This window comes from Phaethon lepturus, unplaced genomic scaffold (assembly GCF_000687285.1).
Source record: "Phaethon lepturus isolate BGI_N335 unplaced genomic scaffold, ASM68728v1 scaffold5003, whole genome shotgun sequence".
In the NCBI taxonomy this organism is placed as follows: Eukaryota; Metazoa; Chordata; class Aves; order Phaethontiformes; family Phaethontidae; genus Phaethon; species Phaethon lepturus.
In genome coordinates, this window is record NW_010531102.1 from 38,812 (window position 1) to 60,694 (window position 21,883).

Below are 21,883 nucleotides of genomic sequence, written 5' to 3' on the forward strand. Positions count from 1 at the left end.
TCATGTTAAAACCATGCCCTCTCCTCCACAATAAAGTAACATCACAACCTGAATGAAAATATGTACTAGAGACAACCATGAAGTCTCATAATTTGGTATAAAACAGTTAATAGAAGATTTTCATTTTCACCCACTAATGTCTGCAATAAAAGCAAATCCCGGACAACTTACCTATCCCTATTGTAGCCTACTTCAGCTGTAGCGTTTGGGGAAGGAATAAGCAGGTCTACTATTCCAGTTTCCAGTTCCTTAAAAATCAATGACAAAAAAAGCCTTCTTAGACACAGGGATAACAAACCTATTACAGAAATATGACATTATAGCACTACGAGACAGATTATTCCATTATGGTGATGATTACTTCTTGCAAATTAATGTGAAACATTTAAGAGAAAGTAACCATGATAGGGATGATTTTTAGTAATAGAAACATGTTTATTTCAAGACCTGCCCTTACATCAGACTGTAACGGTTATTTTGCTGTGACTGCTCTGTAATACATTCCTGGTACCTGTTTCAGAAATAATCAGAAGCCATAAGCTATACACCCTACTGGAGCAGCTTTTTCAAGAACCAAAATGAAGCCGTTTCTTCAGGAAGTTCTGTTCTGAACCCTCATCAGACCTCATATTTAACGTAAACTGTCTAGGAAAGAACCCAACAATTACGCCTCAAGTCCTTACCTGAATTAACTCTACTCTAGTCTTACAGCCTTCAGAAATTCCATTAATAAATGGAGTTCTTCAGTTTCTTCCATCCTGTATCTTAACTCTAACTCCAATGCCAGCTCCAGCACTATCCGTAACTTCTGCCCCGTCCCAGACTAAGCAGATATAGTAATTATCCTCACTAATCCTCATTCTTTGGGTTTTAAGGCTCCTCAAAGATTAACAACCAAACTCCTCCAGCCAGCATTGCCTTGAATCCTCTTCTCCTGGCTACAATCATAGCTGTGTCACAGGGCTGAGACACATCTTTAAAACTACAAGCAGTACACATTAGTATTGACCAGCTGTATTTTAGTCCTGTCTTAGTCTGAAGCCTTCAGTTTCCAGGGGAACCTGAAAAGACAGCTGTGTTGACAATAGCAAGAACATCCTGGTTACGGACAAGCAAAAATGTGCGCTTTCTGCTACTGGTCTCCTTTCCAGCACTGAATCTGAGAGGTGACACGTGTCTTTGGGTACGTGAGAAACACATGCCTGAGGTGGTTCTGTACTGTACGCGTGAAACATACTGTAATCACAGAATACAGTACAACTTCTCTTATAGACAGTTTTGGCTGGACACAATGGGGGGCTGCAAAATCCTCCCATAATGTGTAGGGGCCACCTCAGAATTGCAGGGGGCCGTACCGTAACGCTAGCTATAGTGTGGCCTTATGGCATCTCCTTGCCACAATCTAGGAAGATTTCTTTACCCTCAGAGACATCCCTAAGTAGGCAGCTCTAGTGTTCCGGCTCAGGACTGAAGAGCAAGTATTTGCTGTGCTGCAAAGAGGAGCTTTGAAAGATACTAAGAGACACCGGAGAGAACAGAACCTCTTACCGAGGCTTTTGAACTAACAGACTTTCCATACCTGACACATTTCCGTAATAGTGTCATCAAACACTCCACCTGCATCATCAGCTCCCTCTCCAACCAATTTCACTTTCCAGGCACGGGAAGGTAGGCGAAGGTCTGATGCGTTCAGCTTTACCACTTGTCTGGCTATCTGTACAAAAATGGGCTTGCATTTCCGACCTCTTTCAACAGAAAAAAGACACGGCCACACAATGTAAGTCATAAACACACAAAGGCCAGTGAAGTAATTTGATTTAACAAAGTTGTACAGAGAGAGCTCAGTATGCCAAAAGTTATGGGACACGGATGAATATCAGCATTTGTTTGAGGTCTAATACAATGCCTGTGAAGAGAATACTGACCTGGTTGATATCCTTTTCACAGTTATCTGTGGTCCATAGTTTTTCCCCTGAACCATAGTTTTTCCTATAGAGCGTACCATGGGGAGCGTGTATACTCGTGGTGCTAGCAAGGGCCTTAGCTGTCCTTGAACTATTCCCCATGTTCCAGCATTGTAATGAGATGTACTGTTCTGCAATAAGGCGGTATGAGAATAAACATATTAATAAAGGATATGAATTCCATTCTTTACAGAATAAAAACCTTCATAGTAATCACTAGTATTTCAGTGTTTCAGGAAACTGACACGTCAGCACTTTTTGTTTTTAGCTTTGAGGCTAGTAAGCCTTTGGAAACTGAAACACTGACATGTCAATGTTAGTCTAAGTGAAAATACATTAACAATACTTTGACAAAGTTTGGTTTAATCCAGATTTATATACTACTGTTATTTATTACAAAAGCCCTGTAGAACCTATTACTAAGATCCATCTTGATCCGGTCAGAAAACCTCTAGCGACATGGCGTTACACAACACAGCTAAGCTGTTTTTTTTTTTCAAATGGAATTTTACCTGGTTATTGGGACTGAGGTTAAGTAACCTCCATGAAGAGTACACGAGGTCAGAAAAATGGTACAGCAGTCTGAGCCTTGCTCTTACTGTATGAATGCTCACTTCTTTCAGCGCCCCATACTGTGGTGGGATGGCATCAGGTAAACCAAGCTGTAAAGGCACTGAAACACCTACCACAGAAAAAGAAAAAAAAAGCATTATTTCATAAAGGGTAGTTGTACTGCTTTTGGCTGGGAAGGATTTGATTTCTTTGCAGTAGCTTATGCAGTGCTTAGCTGCCTACTGGAGTTAAACCACGACAGCAGCAAAATTAAGAGACTAAGATAGTTTAAAAACCTGCACAGATATAGAACAAAACAAATTTTGTCCCAAATGTTCAGAAGTCCTCGTTGCACTCATCTCCAAGGAAACACAAACGCTACATTAAATGACCATACAAACAATCTCAGCTCCCTACCTGGAGCTCTTGGTGGCACAGGGGGAGCTGTCCAGGCAGCACTGTGGCAACGTCCTGCCGAAATCTGTCGAACGTTCTTTCCTTGCAGGACTGTTACTAGGGTTGGTTCTCTGACATGGTTGGTATGGCCCAGTCCAAGCTGACAATTTATAACAGATGTAAAAGGGACAAAGAAGAATCAACAACTGTGATTACATTTCTAAAAGTCTCTAAGCAAAAATTCAGAGCAAATGGCATTTATCTACAGCATACACTGGGGTAAAAAATATTTACCGTATATATCTTTTAGTGTGCTAGCACTTACCGTTTGTTTTCAATAGAATATTGCATCTGTACTCAATGGGAGTAGCAGATCTAGGTGTCGGAGACCTTGAAACAGCTAGGGATTTTTTGCAAGCTCTTTTGCAGACTGAGGAACTAAGCTATGCTGCTAAGTCATCTATGTTGCACAGTCCTTCTCATGCATAGACAACATAGCTCATTTGTCTCTTCTGTGTGATTTAAACATCACTTTTGTTCTAGCATGTAAATTCCTACAATAGTTTATGAAAACACAATTTGTGTAAAGGCAACATCTACTGAAGCTTTTCTGACTTTTTACTGACACTTTCAGATCATATTCTAACTTCATATTTTCTAAAAGTGAAAATTTCATATTGTAAGAGTATAATTTTTTTTGGCACTTCATATAAAACAGATTTTTTGAATTGCAAGGAAAATCAGGTAAAACAGGCTTTCAAACACCAAAACACCAAAAAGGTTCCTCTCTCAGAAATGATTCTAAACTACCGACTCAACAACCCTTCTCAAAAACTCAATCCTGAAATACCGGAAGAGAAACTTTGCCCAAGCTTCCTAAAACACCAACAGCTAATATACCAAAAAGTTCTTTCTTGTAGTTGTAGCATGCAAAACTGTCAAAACGCTGAAGTCCTTTCAAAAATTTGAGTTATACATGAGGAGAGGGAGGAAAAGGGCAGGGATAAATAGGATCCCAAAGAAAAGAGAGAATTTATTGTTTATGAATTTTTCTTCTGACTTTAAAACATTACTCTAAAAAATGTTAATTTATATTTTCTTCATGAAAAGAACCTCCTACAGAGTTCACAAATCTGACTGACACCAACCATAAATTTCATTATTTGAAAAAACTGATGATAGCTCAAAATTTTAGGTAAAAAATTATGATTCTTAAAAAAAGCTTTGATTAGAATCATTTGGGTAGAACGTTCCCAGTGCATTCTCAAACTGCTACCATGTAAGAGCATAAGAAAACAATGGAAATGCCTCAAATGTTATTATGGCTGGCAGGGTGGGGAAGGAGAAGAACAAAAATAAAAGTTTTCTTTTCCACCAAAATAAAGATACACCAACCACATTTGTAAGGTGCATTACAGCCTTATAAAGGTTAGAAATAATCTGGGAATAGTACATACCTGCCCTTCAGAGTTGCTCCCCCAAGCATATACGTCCCCTGTAGATGATAAAGCTAGCGTATGCTCTGCTCCTACAGCTATGTCTTCGATGAAGATTCCTGACAGTACTGGAACTTGTTGGGGTCTGTTGTGATTTCGAGCACGACCTTCTGGCAAACCTATCAGGCGATCTGAAATAGCAAGCACATGTCTATATATGAAAAGAACATTAAAAAGTTGATTTTCCTTGCAGGCAGAAGTCAGGGAGGGACAAAAAGAGATTCTACATACGTTTGGCACTGGGACACAAGTGCAACTGGTTAGGGAGAAACCTAGCGTACGTTCCTACAAAACAGTACTTCCTACAGTGTGCATTAATATTGCTTTTCACTTTAAGTCTGAAACAAGATCAAATTCTATTAAAACAAGACTTTTAAATCTAAATGTATGGTTTTGTAATATGTATGAATACATATGACTTGAGAAGTTTCAACACGTTTAATTCAGTGCACTTGGAAATTCTCCTGTCCAGATTTTTAAACAACTTGCGTAGGCGTATGCTTTATTAGACAAAGAAAACTTTTCAGCGACCCAATCATTTTGGATATGTGAAATTCAATGAAGTTTTAGGAAAACACCCTTCACAAAGTAAATTAGTAAACTCAAAGGCTATCCTGAGATCAAACTAGATAGAGCTACAAATCTGGATTTCAGGTGTATGTTAAAATGGCATCATTGAAGTTCCAAAACTCAGAGTAGGTCAGCACAAATCTAAAAAGTAGCATGAGGTCAGTCTTATGTCAATACACACAAACCTGTAGATGGAAAGGTACAAACACCAGATTGTCCTACCTTGTCCAAAAGTATATACATGACCATCTTTTGTCAATGCGACAGAGAACTGGGTTCCACAGGCAACTTTTTTGATTCCAATTCCACAAAGAATATCCACTTTCTACGGGGTAAGTGAAAGGAGAAAGAGCTATGGTATTATGAGGATATAAGCAGAAAGCAAACATGAATTTAATCTGTAACTCCTGCTTCTAAAAAGAAATTTTGTAATTCCCACTGTGCAATGCATACATTGTAGGACTACTCTAATTAATGCTTGCAAATTAACACAGGAAACAGAGTTTTCTCTTTTTTTCTTTAACTGAACTAACACCTTACTCTATGTACAGTGATTCAAATTACCTTTTTTTTTCCTGTGTGTGAGCAGGGAGTAGAAGTAGATGAATGTACAAACAACCTCCCCCTCAAGATTCAAGAGAAGAAAGGTCTCTTCTTTAAGCTAATCCTAAGATTTTCACTATTTGTATTGCCACTGAGATAAGGTTACTATTATTTATGTGAAAGCCTTTAAAGTATCAGCAAAACATATCATCAGATTAATCTAACTTCTGAAAATTACACTCTGAACGCTGTGTAACACATTTAAAAACACTGAAAACTTATGCAAAGAATAATTTTTCTATGAATTCTAACCTGTGGTGAGGATTTTGCAGTGGAATTTCCCAAACCAAGTTTACCATAATCTCCATCTCCAAAAGCCCAAACCATTGAGCCATCTGTTGACACAGCCACAGTATGATTGAGTCCACAGGCCACCTGGTTGAGAGAAATGTGTTATTACTACAATTTTTGCTAACTTATTACTAACCCAAACACCCAACTACCTTTAAGGACAGAAAAATTGTGTTTTTAAAAAAATGAGCATCCTTTTAAAACCATTAAAACTTCCACTACTTATTACAATGTTTTAAGGGCATTTAGGACCACAGTAGTATTTTTTAGGTATTTGCTTCCTCTCAGCTCCAAGAACCAAAGGATAGTATTATGCTACACATGCTCATTGTTTAAGGATATAAAACAGCTCATGAATTCATGCTTAAAAATGCTGAAATCTTGAAATTCTATTGTAATGTTAGAATATCTTAGAAAATATTAAAGAACATGGGCAGTTTTGCAGAAAGAGGTACAAAGCGTCAGGAAAGTAATTACTTAAAAAATTATGCATAGTCAAATTCTGCCATCATAATCAAAATAAAAGCCAAGGTTAAAAAACCCAGAACACCTAAATATGTTGAAAACATCAGCTTTAAACAAGGATACACTGCTAGTTTTAGATAAACCATGCCTGTCCAATCTGGTAACCTTCCAGCGCCGTCACTCTTTCTGGAAGTTTCTTATTAGAAGTATTTCCAAGTCCTAATCGACCATAATCACCATTTCCGAACGTAAAAAGTTTGCCATCTGCTGTCACCACAGCTGAGTGTTTGAAGCCACATGACATCTGGAAGCAAAATAAACATAGTTTTTACACACATTTTACATTTGGGGGGAAAATTATATTAGCTATTACATGTAAATATGTTAATACCTTTTCCTCCCCTAAACTATATTCACTTTATAAAGAATTACAATACAGATATTTTAGTATTAATCATTTCTCCAACAACCTATCTCTTATTCTTCTCAACAGTAATGTTGAGCAGGAGGACAGGTGGATATTTGCGTGAAGAAAAGTTTTCAGGTGGGTTTTTTAATTTTTTTTTTTTTTTTACCAACTACTGTTTTCTACAAGCAGATCGCTTTTGTTGTATGACTATTTTATATTTTTACAAAGAAACCCCCAGTATAAGCCAAATATGTTTTTGACAATGCGCATTTAGTACTTAGGAGGAGGTCTCGGTGACTAGTTCTGTAGGTCAAAGTCACCTGACAAGGACTAAGGAAAACTTCTAAATCACGCCTGTATTTTGACCATTTGATCATTCTTCTCTTCCGTGCTCTTTCTAACTTCTAGTCTTCTCCAAGTAACATCTGTCAATTAACATCACACCCTTCAGCTGGAAATTATCATCTTGGTTCATAATGCTCAGAGAAGTAAAAAGTTGCCTGTTTTCATTCAGTCTGTCAAGACTGACACTGGTTCTGGAATGTTCCTAGCACTAGGCTACCACGCCTGCTGTTTGTAGGAGACAAAAAATATTTTAGAACCTGCACCACTTCTTCTCCTTGCAGAGCCTCTATTTGCCTAGGCCTGCGCTGTCTGTCGCTGTTCCCATGTCCCAGTTTGCCATAATCTCCATCTCCCCAGCTAAAGACTTCCCCACTTTCTGTTAAAGCCATGGAATGCCCATCAGATCCACAAGAGGTCACCAGCTGTGTTACAACAAAGCCTGTTAAAAAAAAAAAAATGACAAAACACAGATGAACTCTTAACATACATTTATCCAAATGCCCCTAGTGGTAGCAAATGAATTCTGGGCAAAGGAACCAACCACAATAACCGTTTTCTTGTTACAGCAATTTATTTATTTTTATTTTGAACAAAACCTTCATCTTCTCATGTACAACCTATGCTTCTGGCCTGCCACTAGTTTTGAAATGAAATGTTCCTATCTTGAGCAAACATTTTCCCACCTTCTTAAAATTCAGGAATTTTAACATACTACTACTTAAATCTTAAGGAAAAAAGAACATCTAGTTTATTTGTTCAATCTTTTAATTGAAGACCACAGTATTTTCATGTGTAAACCTGTAAAAATTGCATCAACACAAACAATTATATTAACTATTGAAATGCTTGTTTGTGCTTTATCAGTTGATTCACTTCAAAGCCGACAACTTTACCTTGCAGGGCTGAAATGACTGTTAGCACGTGGAGATCATCAGAATTTCCTTGTCCCAGTCGCCCATAGCTCCCCTCTCCACAAGCCAAAACCGTGCCGTTAGCTTGAATAACAAAAGTACAATTCTGACCACAAACAACCTAGTTTAGAAAGACACAAAGGACTTTTAATGATTTTTGTGTTAGATGCAGCAACACTGTAAAACCTGCATTACAATGTCCTTTTTAGTTTGTTTTTCTTTATAATTGTACCAAGACAACAGACTCTTTTGTCACACTGAAATACCTTTGTGACAACCCTATCGACATAAGACTTCACTCACGCCATGTTTAATGCAGTTTTGTTACCTGTTCACATCATAATAAAAATTACTTAATTGAAACTTGCTACTAGTGTTGGCAAACTGTTGCTGTTTTAGGGCCTGCCAGCAATTAAGCACCACACACCCGCTCGCTCGCTCACTCCCCGACTAGGGAGGGATGGGGGAGAGAATCGTGATTTCTTTCCAGTGAGAGAAATCACAATGTACCTGAGATTTTGCTTAGACATTTGCATCCTGAATGTCAATGTTCCTTCAGGAAACAAAACTGGCACATGCGTTACGCTAAAGCTGCGCAGGTTATTTTCAAATCATGCTCATATGAAACACTTTTGTTTTGACAGATTTCAGTGGTGGCTTGGTTTGAATTTGTCAAGTAATTAAAGATTTCCCCTTCAGTGAAAACACACGTTTCGGGAGTACTTTGCAGTAAATTCAACAACAAATTGAAAAGATATTTAGAAAGCAATTTTGACAAACTGTACAAACCATACATTAAAAATAGCATTAAAAATAGAAGCACGTGACTGTTTTAAAGTGATCACCTGCTGAGCCTGAGAGAATGAAGGTGCTGCTACTGGTATCATGACATTTCTACCAGCTTCTGCTAACTGTCCATGTCTTCCTGCTCCCCAGAGATACACATCACATTTGCCTCCCAAGTGCCAATCCTATGGAATAACATGAAAGAATGCTTTAGGACAAGAGTACTTTCAATACCTCACAATGTTTTAAAATAATTTAAAAAAATAAATAAAGCCAATCAACCAAAAAATCAAACAAAAAAACCCCACATCAATTTTACTAACCTCTGGCCTCGACGTTGCCCAAGACATTATCTGTTCATCCATACCATTGATCCATTTACTGTTATCCTGCACAACAAAAGCCACAGTTATCACATTCAGCTCAAGAGATGCACATTATTTTTCTGTTATGTAATACGCATTTTCCGTTCTAAGACAATACTGACTGTCAAATTATTCTAAATGGTACAGCAGTAAGCGTGTGTGCAGACTGAAATACTTTATTTTCATCCATAGGCCAAGTTCGTTTTCTTACTTACACCTGTTCAGCAATGACACTGTTATCCATGACTTGCAATCCAAATCAAAGAGAGGAAAACAAACAAAATTCATGATGAAGTAATCTCTTCCTATTTACTGATGCTTAGTGCTTTTTGAAGTTTTAATTGCAAATACTGGCCTAAAATCTTATAAGCTTGCTGATGATAAAATCCTTAATCCAAAACTTCTATTTTGGTTTACATATCATAACAAGTCACAAAGGCAACTGACACTAGCAAAATAATTTGGTGTAAAAATGTGCCGAAATATTACTCTAAAGATAGCATTGTAAAGTTCTACATTTCTTGCCTCTACCACATATGACAATTACTGTCACAGTTTTTCATTTTTAATACGCAACTGACTTGTGCTCATTACACACAGAGCCATCTTTACAGTATATTCTAACCAGTTAATTAAAAAGATAACCTTACACTTATTGCTGGTGCTTATGTATCTTTACAGTCCAGAGATGTTAACTGCATCGCACCATAGGCTCGATAACAACATGCTTCACTGTTGAGACAATATAGCACATTTTACCATTAGGAGAGTAAGCTCATCCTCTGGAACAGGCTCCAGGTCCGGAACAGTAAAGGATTCTGGGAATTGTGCTCCCTTGGCCAGGGCTTCAGCAGCTTTTATGGTGGTAGAGAAACACTCTAGCCAGGCCCATTCTGTAGGATTCCAGGCTGAAGGATCAGGGAGGCAGTTCTGGTGATGAGGTGGTACCGGGGGATTGCACAAGAGCTGATCTAGGTGAAGGCCCACAGCCAGTGATGCCAAGCACTGCATGTAAGGGCTATGAACAAGCTGGTCTCCGCAAACAACGTGGGGCTAAAGGTGAGGGGAGTGGGAGAGAGAAATTGGACACGCAAAGTTAGAAATATGTATTAATCAATTCAGAAACAGGAGCCCTTCAAAGCTACCCTGTGGAAAAATACTTTCCTCTGTGCTTAATCAAAGGGTTTCTAATATTACGAATACTCTCAAATTAGGAGACTACTAGCTTTGACAATACTGTAAGACATTTGCAAATAGGATATAGGAAAGTCTTCTGGGCTCTCTGTGGTGAAAGACTGAAACCATCTGAGATTCAAACAGTGACTTCATGTCAGACATGAATTTTAAAAGTTCACATTAGCTCTTACCTTTTCGTAAGCATACTGCTCCTGAAGCATTACTGGCAAACGTTCCAAGAAAGCTCGCATGCAAGGAGCCATATTTAATCCCAGAACTCCTTGCTGTTTCAGTGCAGTCCTACATGTTGCAAGGACGTGATTGGAAGATATCCACTCTGATGTACAGTTCACTACCAACACATCCTGTTTAAGAACAGTCACAAGACACACTAGAAATTAAAAATTCACCTCCACTGATTTCTCACCAATCATCTTAGTTTCCATAGGGGCCAGAAAACCCACAAGCCTGAACATTTCTGTCTCTGCTGGTGAATCATCTTCTGACAAATGCTATGGAGTAGTCCCCTCCATTTGCCACTTCCTCACATTCCCATGGCAATGCTAGGATTATCACTCCAAGGAAGAATGCAAACATGGTAACAAGCAGAGTTCATTTCAGCGAATGCTGTGAACTTAGTTTAGGAGTAACCTTAGTTTAGGACTTGCCTTGTAATATGACCTTCAATATTTGATCTGAATTAAGGAAAGACTTTCAAAGAATTCCAAAATACTGAGAACCACATGCAGCATGACTCTACGAACAGGAGTCATAACTGGTGCCATATTTATCTTCATTCACAAAAAATAACATCTTTTGGAATAATCAACTGTTATGAAAACTTTTGTTCAGGTGCCAGTAGTTCTGACACAGCAAACAGTGAAGTAAATTCTACTGCTCCTTAAAAATTTTTGAGGCTGAGGCTGCTTTAGATTAAGTTAGATCACTTAAGTATCTTATTTGCTTGGGGGAAGTGAAACATTTCTTCATGCTGCAGAAAGTGTGGGGGGGGAGTCTTCTGCTTATTTTCATCAGCCATTTACAGCTGCTGCCGTTAAACAGAGAAACTGATATAACTGCTGGGCGGCATCCTTTATAACCACCGTCTCAGAAGGATTCCACCTTGCCCGTCCCACCCCCCTCAATTAAACATGGCATACTATTAAAAAAATCCCTAGCCTTTTCAGAGTCAGGTAATAGTTGAAAGCCAAAACAATGTGTCTTGAAAATATAAAAGAGTTAGATAGATATTTCTATCTGCATATTTTAAAACGTAACAAAAAAAAAAAAAGGAAAAGACAGACAAATGGCGTTTTCTTTTAGTAAAACATATGAAAGAATATTACTTTAACAGATAGTGTCACCTTTGATCTATTAGAGCAAGCAGCTACTCCAACTTCAGGTATCCATACCGCAGTCTGAATAGCTCCAGAACCTATCACAACACTCTGTAATACTGAGCCATCCTAAGGAAAGGAGTGTTCCGAGTCAGTATGTACACAACAGCTAATTTTCTGTTTAAATGCATACAATCACTTTGTGTTGTACAATTCCTAAGGGATGATACTCTCCAAAGCTGTTCAGTAACTATTTAAAAACTGAAACATTTACACTAAAGGCAAGAAAACCCCATATTCTAGCATTTTTATCACATTAAGAAGATAACATAACTAAGGATTTAGGAATGTTTAATAACCCACTTTATCTGACTCTTGGAACAGTTCTCAAAGTAAGAGAAAATTGTTCCCAACTGTAAAGACAGAGCAGCTGGTTCTGCAAAGCCTAACTAACACGACCAAGCCTACAGAATGAATCAACAGTAGAACCATAAAATATAAAATGCTTCAAAGTTAAGTACAATCTCAATTTATATTTTACACCATTATTTTATACCATTTCTAACATACTGGAGGGGGGAAAAAAAAGCTAGTCTGATGACCTTTTTAGATATACTTTTTAGACACATACTAAAAAAAAAAAACGATGCCACATCAAAGATTATCTTACCCGTAAAGACCAAATATTCATGAGACCACCAAGTCCACCAGATACTAATGCCAGTCCATCAGGACTGAATGCAACAGTCCGAACAGGAGTTATATGTCCTCTCAGCTGAAATACACACTTGACTTCTACTGCCTTTCTGTATCCATCCTGCAAATTATAGTTTCATATGACTTTCATAGTTATGGGACATTGAACTATTTACAGAAAACAGAATAGCGTAACAGCTTCTGTATTCTGTAATAAATACTGATCATCCCTAGAGATGGGGTACTTTCCATAACATAATAAAAAAGACCAGTACTATGACAATATTTTATAAATCTGTCACGTTATCATTTTTCCTCCCCTTACAAAATGCCATCAACATTAAAGACCTCATTACAATTTACATAGGTGAAATTAATCTTGACTTAATTTTCTTTGGAAAAATTTTTCAACTCTTATTAAATTTTAGTATAGATTTATCAACTTTAAAAAAATGTAAGCACATCAAAATATAATCTTTAGCCAAACAAAATTAATTTAAACCTGTGACTTCTTACTTCCTGTTCTGAAAATGCCTACACATACCCAAATGCAATATAAACTTTTTTGGGCAAATGTCTTCTCTCAGGAAATGTTGAGACTGGAATACCTCACTCATGTTCTTCTCCTCTCTCAACTTCGGAATGAGCAAAGACTGTTCCTTAAACACCAAGTTTACACCTTTTACCTTGGCACTTGTTTCTTGGTCCCACCATCCTTCTGAGCAAGCCGAGCTGGACTGCAATGCGACTACTATGTCCTGGGGAACAGTCCAGACACACACCAAACCATTGTGGCATCCTCTAAAGGAAGTCAGGATAAATCAGAAAAACAAAGTAAAGGTTTTAACCAACAAAATACCAGTGGTCTAGTATTAACTGAAAATATCAGTAGTCTTCACCACCTTCCTAGGAAACTATATTGTATCAATTAATCTGAAGTGGAAAGGCATGTTCCCAATGGATAAATTCATTTTTTCCTATTCCTTTCCCCTCCCCCGTAGCTTTTCAATTTTTATTAACAACGTTTTCTCAGAAAAAATATTCGGATGAAGCAAAAAAATTTCAAGCAGTACCACCACACACAGGTCTCATGGCATGGAGAAAACAGTTGGCAATGAGAGCAGAGCCGCTCTTTCCATCTGAATTCTGAAGCCTCACGGACCTCATGGCAACTGGCTTATGGAATGAATGTTATTAAAAAAAAAAAAAAAAAGACAAAACTTTTTGTTGCTCTGGACACTAAAGACTGGTAGAAAAGACCTGCAAAAGAGCTATAGAAACAATGTAAAAAAAGTACATACGTAGCCAGTAAAAGCTGCAACTTGGGTCCTTTCCCTGGAAGAGCACACCAGGCAATGCCATTCACAAGAGCTGGGTGGGACAGTGAATGCAGACGTCTCCAACATCCTCCCATATATCCCCAGAGTTTCACTGTTTCTTCTTTGGCACATGTCAGCAGAATCTTACCAGTTGGATCCCACTTCATACTAACAATCATATCCTATTGGATTTTAAAGAATTGAAAGTCGGTATGAAGTGACACAGCACGAACAGAGAAAATTTACCTCTCGGAGCTCATGTAATGTTCAATTATTAATAGCAAAGAACATTTTATTCTCAAGTTACTTTACAGAGGTAGTAAGATGCCATTATGATACTTTTCAGAACTACCAAATTAAAATAAAATCCTAGGTCCCTGACAGAAACTAAAGGGAAACCATCTTTTCATTGCACGCCTTTCTTGATCTCCCCTCCCACCCCCCAAACAAGTAGATAATTTTTCCTTCTTTTTTTATAATATGAAATTGTAGTATGAATGACCTTAACGGTACATGGTTCATAAACATGTTAGACAATGGGGCAGATGTAGCTTTGCGTCTAACTGAGGTAGGAAAAAAGAACAGCCCATAGTGGAAAAGGCAAGTATAGTTTCAGTGGCACAGCATGCTCACTTCTGTGACTACCAGGCTTCAAATATGAAGACCGGTTCATGGAAGCACTCAAGATGCTTTTGCTACGCCTACGGCTGACAAATTCTCCTCTTAGCCTGACAAATCATTTATAGACTATTAATGACTTATTATTACATGCTAGACAAGCAAACGTTCCAAACCTTTGTGGCTGCATATTTAGGAAAACATCTTTTGCTTTGTACAGGAACTTAAGCTTTACAAAAACATGTGACATAACCAAAATTAGTTATAAACACTTTTACAAATTAAAAGAACTACAGTATTTTAAATCCAGACATGCAGAGCTGTGTCCTTAATACACTTCTGTGGCTGTATGTATGTACACTTCACAATCTCTAATACCAAAAAAGGCTAGAGAAGTTATTTATTTGTTGTTTGGTAGACTGTTCCTTTAAAATATATTGTGTTGAATATGTACCAGAAACAGGTATGTGTTCTTAAAACAATTTGCACTTGACTTTATAGCTTTCAGAAAGAAAAAAGCTTAAACAGATCTTTACCTACAAAATTATATATTACTTTAAAAAAGACTAACTCTACCTTATGTGCATCAACTAAAACGATTCCTCCTTTTTCAAGTGGTTCCTTTGTTCCTATTAGCAATTTTCCATCTGAGTAGCCAACTGCAAATGGTCTGTCTTCACTGAACCAGGCAAGGCATGTGACAGACACTACGTAAACAGATGACACAAACATCAATTAAACTAAATTGAACTTCACTTCTGCCAAAGAGGTTTTTGCAGTGCAACTGTCTAAAATATGAAGTGCATAGCAACTTCCCCCACCACCAAGTTTACTCAACATACCTTTGGTCTGTAAATTTTCTTGAATTTGTATTGTAAAGATAAATCTGAGTGCCACTGTCATGACAGCTGTTAAGATTATTTTGTAATAGTTTTTTCACTCCTCTTCTTTTTATTAAAATAACTGAATTTATATTCCTGACACCATGAAAAGAACTATGCTAGGGGAAAAGAAAAAATGGAGCCTGAATCCTATACAGGTGTCTGAGATAGGGATGCTTCTAAAAAAAAGCACTGAAAACTTGAGCCTTTCTTAGCAGGGAGATATTGCCTCACTCGATTCTGAAAAAAACCCCTGCAATTTCCTGAAGAAGCAATATGCAAAACCACACAATGCTACCAAAAATGTGCTACTTGATGTCCTCTGGGATTGGAACTATAAAGGAAAAATGGCAATAATTCAGTAATTCAAATGATACTGACTACATGCTATCTGTAGACAGAACAGACACTGAAGGGAAACCTATATTCATTTTATACAATGGCAAGGAACGTCAGGATTTCACTAGGTTGCTACGAACTGTTTGTCTCTGCTGTAGGGGAAAAGGGTGGAGATCCCACAGACTTTTCCCCTCCCTTGAATACCAGTGAATGATGCTTGCAGGTAAGGTACCAAAAGTCATATCCCATGAACAATAATAAACAAATTGAGATTACATACTTGCTTAGTAAAAACAAAGGGGTGTGGATCAATAATTTAAATTTTTACTTAAATACTGATAGAGTCACCTACCATCTTTTCTGTAGCAGTGTTCCAGTTCTAGCCGGTGCATGGTTGAAATATCTACAACTTCAATAAGACCAAGAGATCCATCCATACGACCAATTAATAATAATTCTGGAGCATCTCCTGTCCATGCTGAAGCTGGCCCTTCTTCTGGCCAAGCTAGAGAAGACACCCAGTGGGGCTGAAGGTCTAATAATCCTTTTCCTCCTAGGAGCCCAAAAAGTCTTTTAAAACTACTTCATCTTCATAAAGAAAAGATAACAACGAAAATACTTTCCATGGGAACATATCAAGTGATCCTATTTAGAGCTAGGACATAGTACAAATTCATGTAAGTTACAAGACTATAAGGCAATAGTCTGCTAATCTATGCAGACACAAAATGCAGCTGACAAATCTTACTTATCAGTCAAGTTAAACAGTTTTTTTAAGGAAGAAAGGTAAATTCTTCAGTACTCAATAAATTTATACTTTTCCTGTGGACTGTCCACTAACATGGGCAGTGTAACCAGTGATTTTCGTTAAGTGCAAAACAACAGAATGATGTTTCAGAGATTAAAGATGACAAAGTAATTAACAGTCTTCCTCTCACAGAAGTTCTAAAGGTATTATTCTGGATTAGTCAACTGCAGCACAAATGACAGTAAAAATGTAAGAGAATCCACATGAAAGATGCTTGCAAACTGAACCACGGAATTGGAAAGAGCCTTTCCTGGGCCAGGTTCAGTCCCCTCTGTCACAATGTTATCTCATAAATTTGTCTCATCAATTTTATAGTATCTCTTCCCCAGTTTTCGTTCCTCCTTGTAAAATATGAGATGACAATCTGTTGAACATTAGAAACTTTCTTCAAGCTATTCATGGCCAATTTATTTACATTTCTTCTTGTGTCAACACTATCAATTTGCTTACATAACTGCTACTTCTCCCTGGGCTTTTCCTAGAATATTTATTTATAATAATAGTACTCTTCCTAGTATATTTATTTAAAAGCTTCTTCCTCCAAGACTTTTGTTCAAATAAATAAAGCAAGCTCACTCATTCTGCTCTCATTAGAAGAAGACATTCCATCTAGCTGATCACTCTAGCAATCCTTCTCTCAATCTGTTTCAGTCAATTTTTGCATTCTCCCCGTTGCATGTAGAAAGGCAATTCTTGCAGACTATAGGAAGAGAGTATTTAGAGACAAAAATTGCTACGAGTGATCAAGCTTCACACCTAAACGCTTCTGATTCATCAAGGACTCAAACGCTGCTCGGTTTTCCACAGAATTAATTGTAAATCACACATCCATTTGTGGTTAGTGCCCTCCTCTAATTAAATAGGTTTACAAGACATTACGGAAGATGGCAGGCATTTAGATTGGAAAGCACACACAATTAAATGTAAAAAACATTGGTAAACAAATATTCAGTATCTTAGCAGCTTCCCTAGAAATATGTTGTACCATAAAGCGTTCACAGGTAGTTAAGAGCATACCATTGACTTGCCATATGTTCACCATCTTTTCCGTAGCTCCAGCCAGATACTTGCCACTGATGCTCCAACAGACAAGAGACAAACTAAGATCACTGGGTGATCCCAGACTTTCTTCAGAATCACCTTCTCTGTAGTAGAATAACATAATGCAATTAAAAAAGGGTATTTCTTTTGAGCAGAGAGGAAAACATAGAATTCATTAAACATCACAGTTAAAATCTGGAGTCCTCCTGCCATCACCGCACATTTACATAATCAATTTTTCTGCTTGTATTTCTATATTCTATTTAAAACCGCTTCAAACTACAAATGAGTTACTTCCACAGTTAGAAATTTGAAGTGAGATTTCAACTAGAAAGTAAGTTTAATTATCTTTAACTTTACCTAGTTATATATGAAATTTAACAAATCTATCATCTTTGGTGAGGGCAGAATTTTCTGGGACGTCATGAAATGAAACAATAGCTTGGACAAAATAAATGAGAGAGGTACATCTTGCTCTCAACTCTAATTTAAACTCTTCCTCCTGTTAAAATGTTGCTACACTTGTTCTAAAATTCTATTTTAAAGTCTGCTTTGGCTAACTGTAACAGGACCACTGGCATGTTTTATTGCCCTTAAGGTCACAAACGACAGGCATGGGTTTTACTGATTTTAGTAAAGGGTAAATGAAGGCTATAATATTGCCAGGATGCATACTGTAAGCCAAATACCGTATGACCCCCGTGTTTTTGAAGATGCAGGAGGCATGCCTTTGTCGTGTTCTTGCTTAAGCAGGAGACATTTCATTTGTGAATATAGCAGGTAATGGCATATTGCAACTATTATTAACAACATTAACTTAGTAACATAACACATGTAGCAATATTAATATAAAAAGTTAACAAGTAATAATACTGTATCAGGGAATAGTAACCTAGTAGCATTTAAATAATGTTCTTCCCAACTCAGAAAAACAGCAAGTATTCTCACAGAAAGAGGAGATAATTCTATCAAAAAGAAGGGATAATGCCTTTTCATCTGCTCATCTTTTTTTTGCTAAAAAAATAGTTCTACCTTTGAAGAAGAACTGGCACTTACCCACTGCAATAAAGAATACAAATAGAATTGTGTTGCATTTGTATTTAAAGTAATTATTGAGATTGTTAGCAATGAAGCCCACGGAAGCACTGAATTCTGAATCTACTGTAGAGGAAGCACACTTTGCTGCCACGTGAGTAATAGAAGATCTCTGTTAAAGGAAGATGCTTCTCTCGTTACTATCTTCCGAAATCAGGTTACACCATTCTATTCCTTTTAAGGCAATATCTAACAATAGCAAGCAAACAAGAACTAAAACGACCACTAAGAAATCATCATGAACCGACCTTCTAGTTCACTACCGTTTCTTCATTCTCCTGAGTTAAACTCACTTAAGTTGTACTAAATAATTAGATTTTAATCTTTCCTTTTTCCTTCCTATTTCTTGGATACATTGAAATGATAAAGAAGTACTTCCCAGACACTCTCATGAAGAAGCATTATGCTCAGTTCCTGAACCCCAGAAGTCAGAAATTCTTTTTTCACACTTGACTCAAATGACCGCACTCGTAATTATCGTGTTATACGTTGGAACTGTCCACTAGAACCCACTGAAGGGATATTCAGATATTTTTTGTATGGCAGTCCCTTACAGTTTTTATTTTACCTGTTTCATTAAGAGTATTTTTAAACAGCTTTAACACTATCTCTTTACACCGACTCTTATCTGCTTGGTATTTAAGTTCTGGTTTCCATTTTAAGCTATTTAATTTACTTCGCATGCCATAAACAACAGCAACAGTCCCAGACAAAAAATGAAAGTGTGTCAGTGCAGCAGATATTGCAGGGTTGGCTCTTTTAATTGTCTTGCATAATTACAGCTTAAATTAATATCTGACTATTATAAAGAATCAACTTACAGCTTGTTGAGCACACAGGTTTGTTGCAAGGAATACTGCTTCTTTGTAACGTTCCACACCCTTATGGTGCCATCATTTCCGCTGGTCGCCAAAAGTCCTTTTTTATTGCACCAAACACATGTCATGACCTACAAATACCAAAGTATAGTCATGGCAAAACTGGAATTTAAATCTAAAGCTTAGGTATGTTTGTTCACTAATATTAAGCAAACATTAAGCAACGGGACAGAGCATTAGCTACGTTACTGAAATACACTGTAACAATCAAACGACGTATTTTTCTGCTTTTACAGTATTGTGTACTGTAATTAAGCACGCTTTGTAAGGATGCTACACTGTTCAGATCCATGCTCCACTGGCCACTACTGCACAGACTACTGGACAAAGATGTTCACTACTATGACAGCAAAATTAATGTAAATCAAGATCTAGTCTAAGAAAAGATTTATGGCGATTCTGCTGACTTCATGTACCATAAGCATATTTTCATGTCCCCTTTAATTGAAGCTTCAAAGAAACTAAGAATTTTCCTGCATCAGAAGTACCTTCAAGCAATAACTTTATCACCAAAAAATTACTTCTTGTGGGAAATAATTTCAGTCAGTGTACTTGTAACGTATTTTACTTTTTCTGTGTTCTACAAAACAGAGTATTAAAAATCATGCAATTTTCGGAGCAATCATGCTTACCCTGTTCTGATGAGCCTCTAATTTTATGAAGGAACATTTTCGTAAGTCTCCCCCCATATCAGCGAGGGTCTGAGGAACAGTTTGATTATCTCGATCATGTGCTGCAAGAGTTCGCACCAGCTGCTGAGCAGCCCACTGCCTATGTTGTGAAGATAACCTTGAAGAGAGGCAGCAAGCTGCTAGTGCATTAGCCAGCTCCAGAGGGCCTACAGCAGAAGGATCATAGGAAGGATGGGCATACAAATGGGCAATTAAACCTGCTTAAACAAAACAATGAGATGATGCCTAGATGAGTACCAAACAGAATTACACAAGTGAACACAGCATTAGCCACAATTTCCAGAAAAAGATATATTTACAAACATACGGAAGTTGCAATCATGTTAACTATTAGAAAAAACATTCTTCTGACACTAAGAGAAAAATAACCCCCTTTAAAATTTCATCAAAAACCCTTAAGCATAGAATTACGAATAGCCTTATTGCCACCACAGGAAAATGAGAGTCTTCAAAGAGCAAGTGCTTTCTAAACAGGCACTGCCACCCCTGGCACAGATAAGCTGCCGTCACTGCTGTGTCCTTCCCTCCCTTTAACACAGCAACAGCCCAGCGTTAAGGCACAGCCGTTGCTTTTCAGCTCCCTGACCTCTCACAGCAGAGGCAGCACAACTTTCTGTGTCAGAGACAGAACAGTTCTTTGGGGACAGCAGTCAACTCTTGTTCCCCGTAATTTCATTAGGTGGCACAAGCGAGGCTGAATGTCTCAGCTATATGGCTTTGAATACACACATGGTCAGATTATTTTTTTTTCAGTGGCAAAAGATGCAACTACATAATACGATAGTATCTCTAAGTAAAATTTGTGTAATAAACTGTAAGATTACTTTGATTAAAACAAGTTTTGTATATTTTTGAGAGTATAGTTAGTTATATGTTTTTCTAGCAAGTCTCTCCTTAAATATAAATGAGGAATTGAAGATTCAACACTTAAAAACAAAGTTATATCATACCTTTCTTTTCAATTTCTGCTTTATCATAATTTGGCCTCAGTTTGGCCCCCTTGTCTGCCAACAATGCTACAAGTGCTTGAGTAACCACAAAATTTGGAGATGTGACAAGTTTGTTTTCTTCTGCAATTCCTCTTAAAAAACTTGGCAAAAATTTTCGCTGAATTGGATCATCAACTGTTGTCAAGTTTACACCAGTTGCTGCAGAAATCAAATTCTAAAAATAAAAAATTAAAGACAATAAATAACCAGAACAAACAGAAAAATCAATCTTGGAAAACATTTTTAGTTTAACAAACCATGCAGAGTTTTAAAGATTTACAAATTTTCTCAGAAATTCTCAACTCCCAACCACTTTTATTTTAACACACAAAGATCATATACAACATGGAATTTATAGGGAATACCTGGTCTTAATGGAACCAACTATCCAGATCCATGGATTAAAGGGGGGAGGGGAGAAGAAGAAAAAAATCAAGTAACCAAGAATACTGGCAAGAAAACTAAGGAACTTTTGATAAAGTTATGCACCTGGTAGTAGGATAAAAACCAGTAACACATAACAAAATCCATTATCCCATCCAACACTCTCATTTCTCCACAATTGTATTTCAAACTCTGAAGAACAAAACAATTACCCGGATTGCTTAGAAGTTTCCCGATACATATGAAATCCCGCTGTATTTCCACAGCTGTAGAGTGCCTAAGTATAAACAATCTGTGCTCCACATAGCGATGACTCAAATTAAAAACACCAAAACTTTTTAACAGAAAAACCCGATCAATACAAAAAGCACATCTGTTTTTCGTCCCTTGAAAGGAGTACTCAGAAAAAAAAAAAAGTTACTTGATTTTTACCAACAGTAAAACACACCTTTGTGCAAAAAGCCATAAACAAGAACT

At 37.3% G+C, this 21,883-nt stretch overlaps 1 protein-coding gene across 1 annotated transcript in view; it reads right to left on the reverse strand.

Moving 5' to 3' along the window:
- HERC1 (HECT and RLD domain containing E3 ubiquitin protein ligase family member 1) overlaps window positions 1–21,883 on the reverse strand; it is an 83,742-nt gene that overhangs the window by 3,753 nt on the left and 58,106 nt on the right. Inside the window, exons 49-73 of the mRNA XM_010284437.1 lie at window positions 20,984–21,197; window positions 19,974–20,179; window positions 19,285–19,412; window positions 17,345–17,472; window positions 15,872–16,072; window positions 14,876–15,006; window positions 13,664–13,863; window positions 13,049–13,163; window positions 12,337–12,483; window positions 11,694–11,795; window positions 10,521–10,694; window positions 9,913–10,206; window positions 9,112–9,177; window positions 8,848–8,973; window positions 7,985–8,123; window positions 7,349–7,530; window positions 6,486–6,641; window positions 5,834–5,956; window positions 5,201–5,303; window positions 4,370–4,539; window positions 2,934–3,072; window positions 2,477–2,646; window positions 1,926–2,095; window positions 1,580–1,745; window positions 172–248 (exon numbers count right to left, since the gene is read on the reverse strand). Coding sequence (XP_010282739.1) covers window positions 172–248; window positions 1,580–1,745; window positions 1,926–2,095; window positions 2,477–2,646; window positions 2,934–3,072; window positions 4,370–4,539; window positions 5,201–5,303; window positions 5,834–5,956; window positions 6,486–6,641; window positions 7,349–7,530; window positions 7,985–8,123; window positions 8,848–8,973; window positions 9,112–9,177; window positions 9,913–10,206; window positions 10,521–10,694; window positions 11,694–11,795; window positions 12,337–12,483; window positions 13,049–13,163; window positions 13,664–13,863; window positions 14,876–15,006; window positions 15,872–16,072; window positions 17,345–17,472; window positions 19,285–19,412; window positions 19,974–20,179; window positions 20,984–21,197 — 3,827 coding nt within the window. The remainder of the gene's footprint in view (window positions 1–171; window positions 249–1,579; window positions 1,746–1,925; window positions 2,096–2,476; window positions 2,647–2,933; window positions 3,073–4,369; window positions 4,540–5,200; window positions 5,304–5,833; window positions 5,957–6,485; window positions 6,642–7,348; window positions 7,531–7,984; window positions 8,124–8,847; window positions 8,974–9,111; window positions 9,178–9,912; window positions 10,207–10,520; window positions 10,695–11,693; window positions 11,796–12,336; window positions 12,484–13,048; window positions 13,164–13,663; window positions 13,864–14,875; window positions 15,007–15,871; window positions 16,073–17,344; window positions 17,473–19,284; window positions 19,413–19,973; window positions 20,180–20,983; window positions 21,198–21,883) is intronic.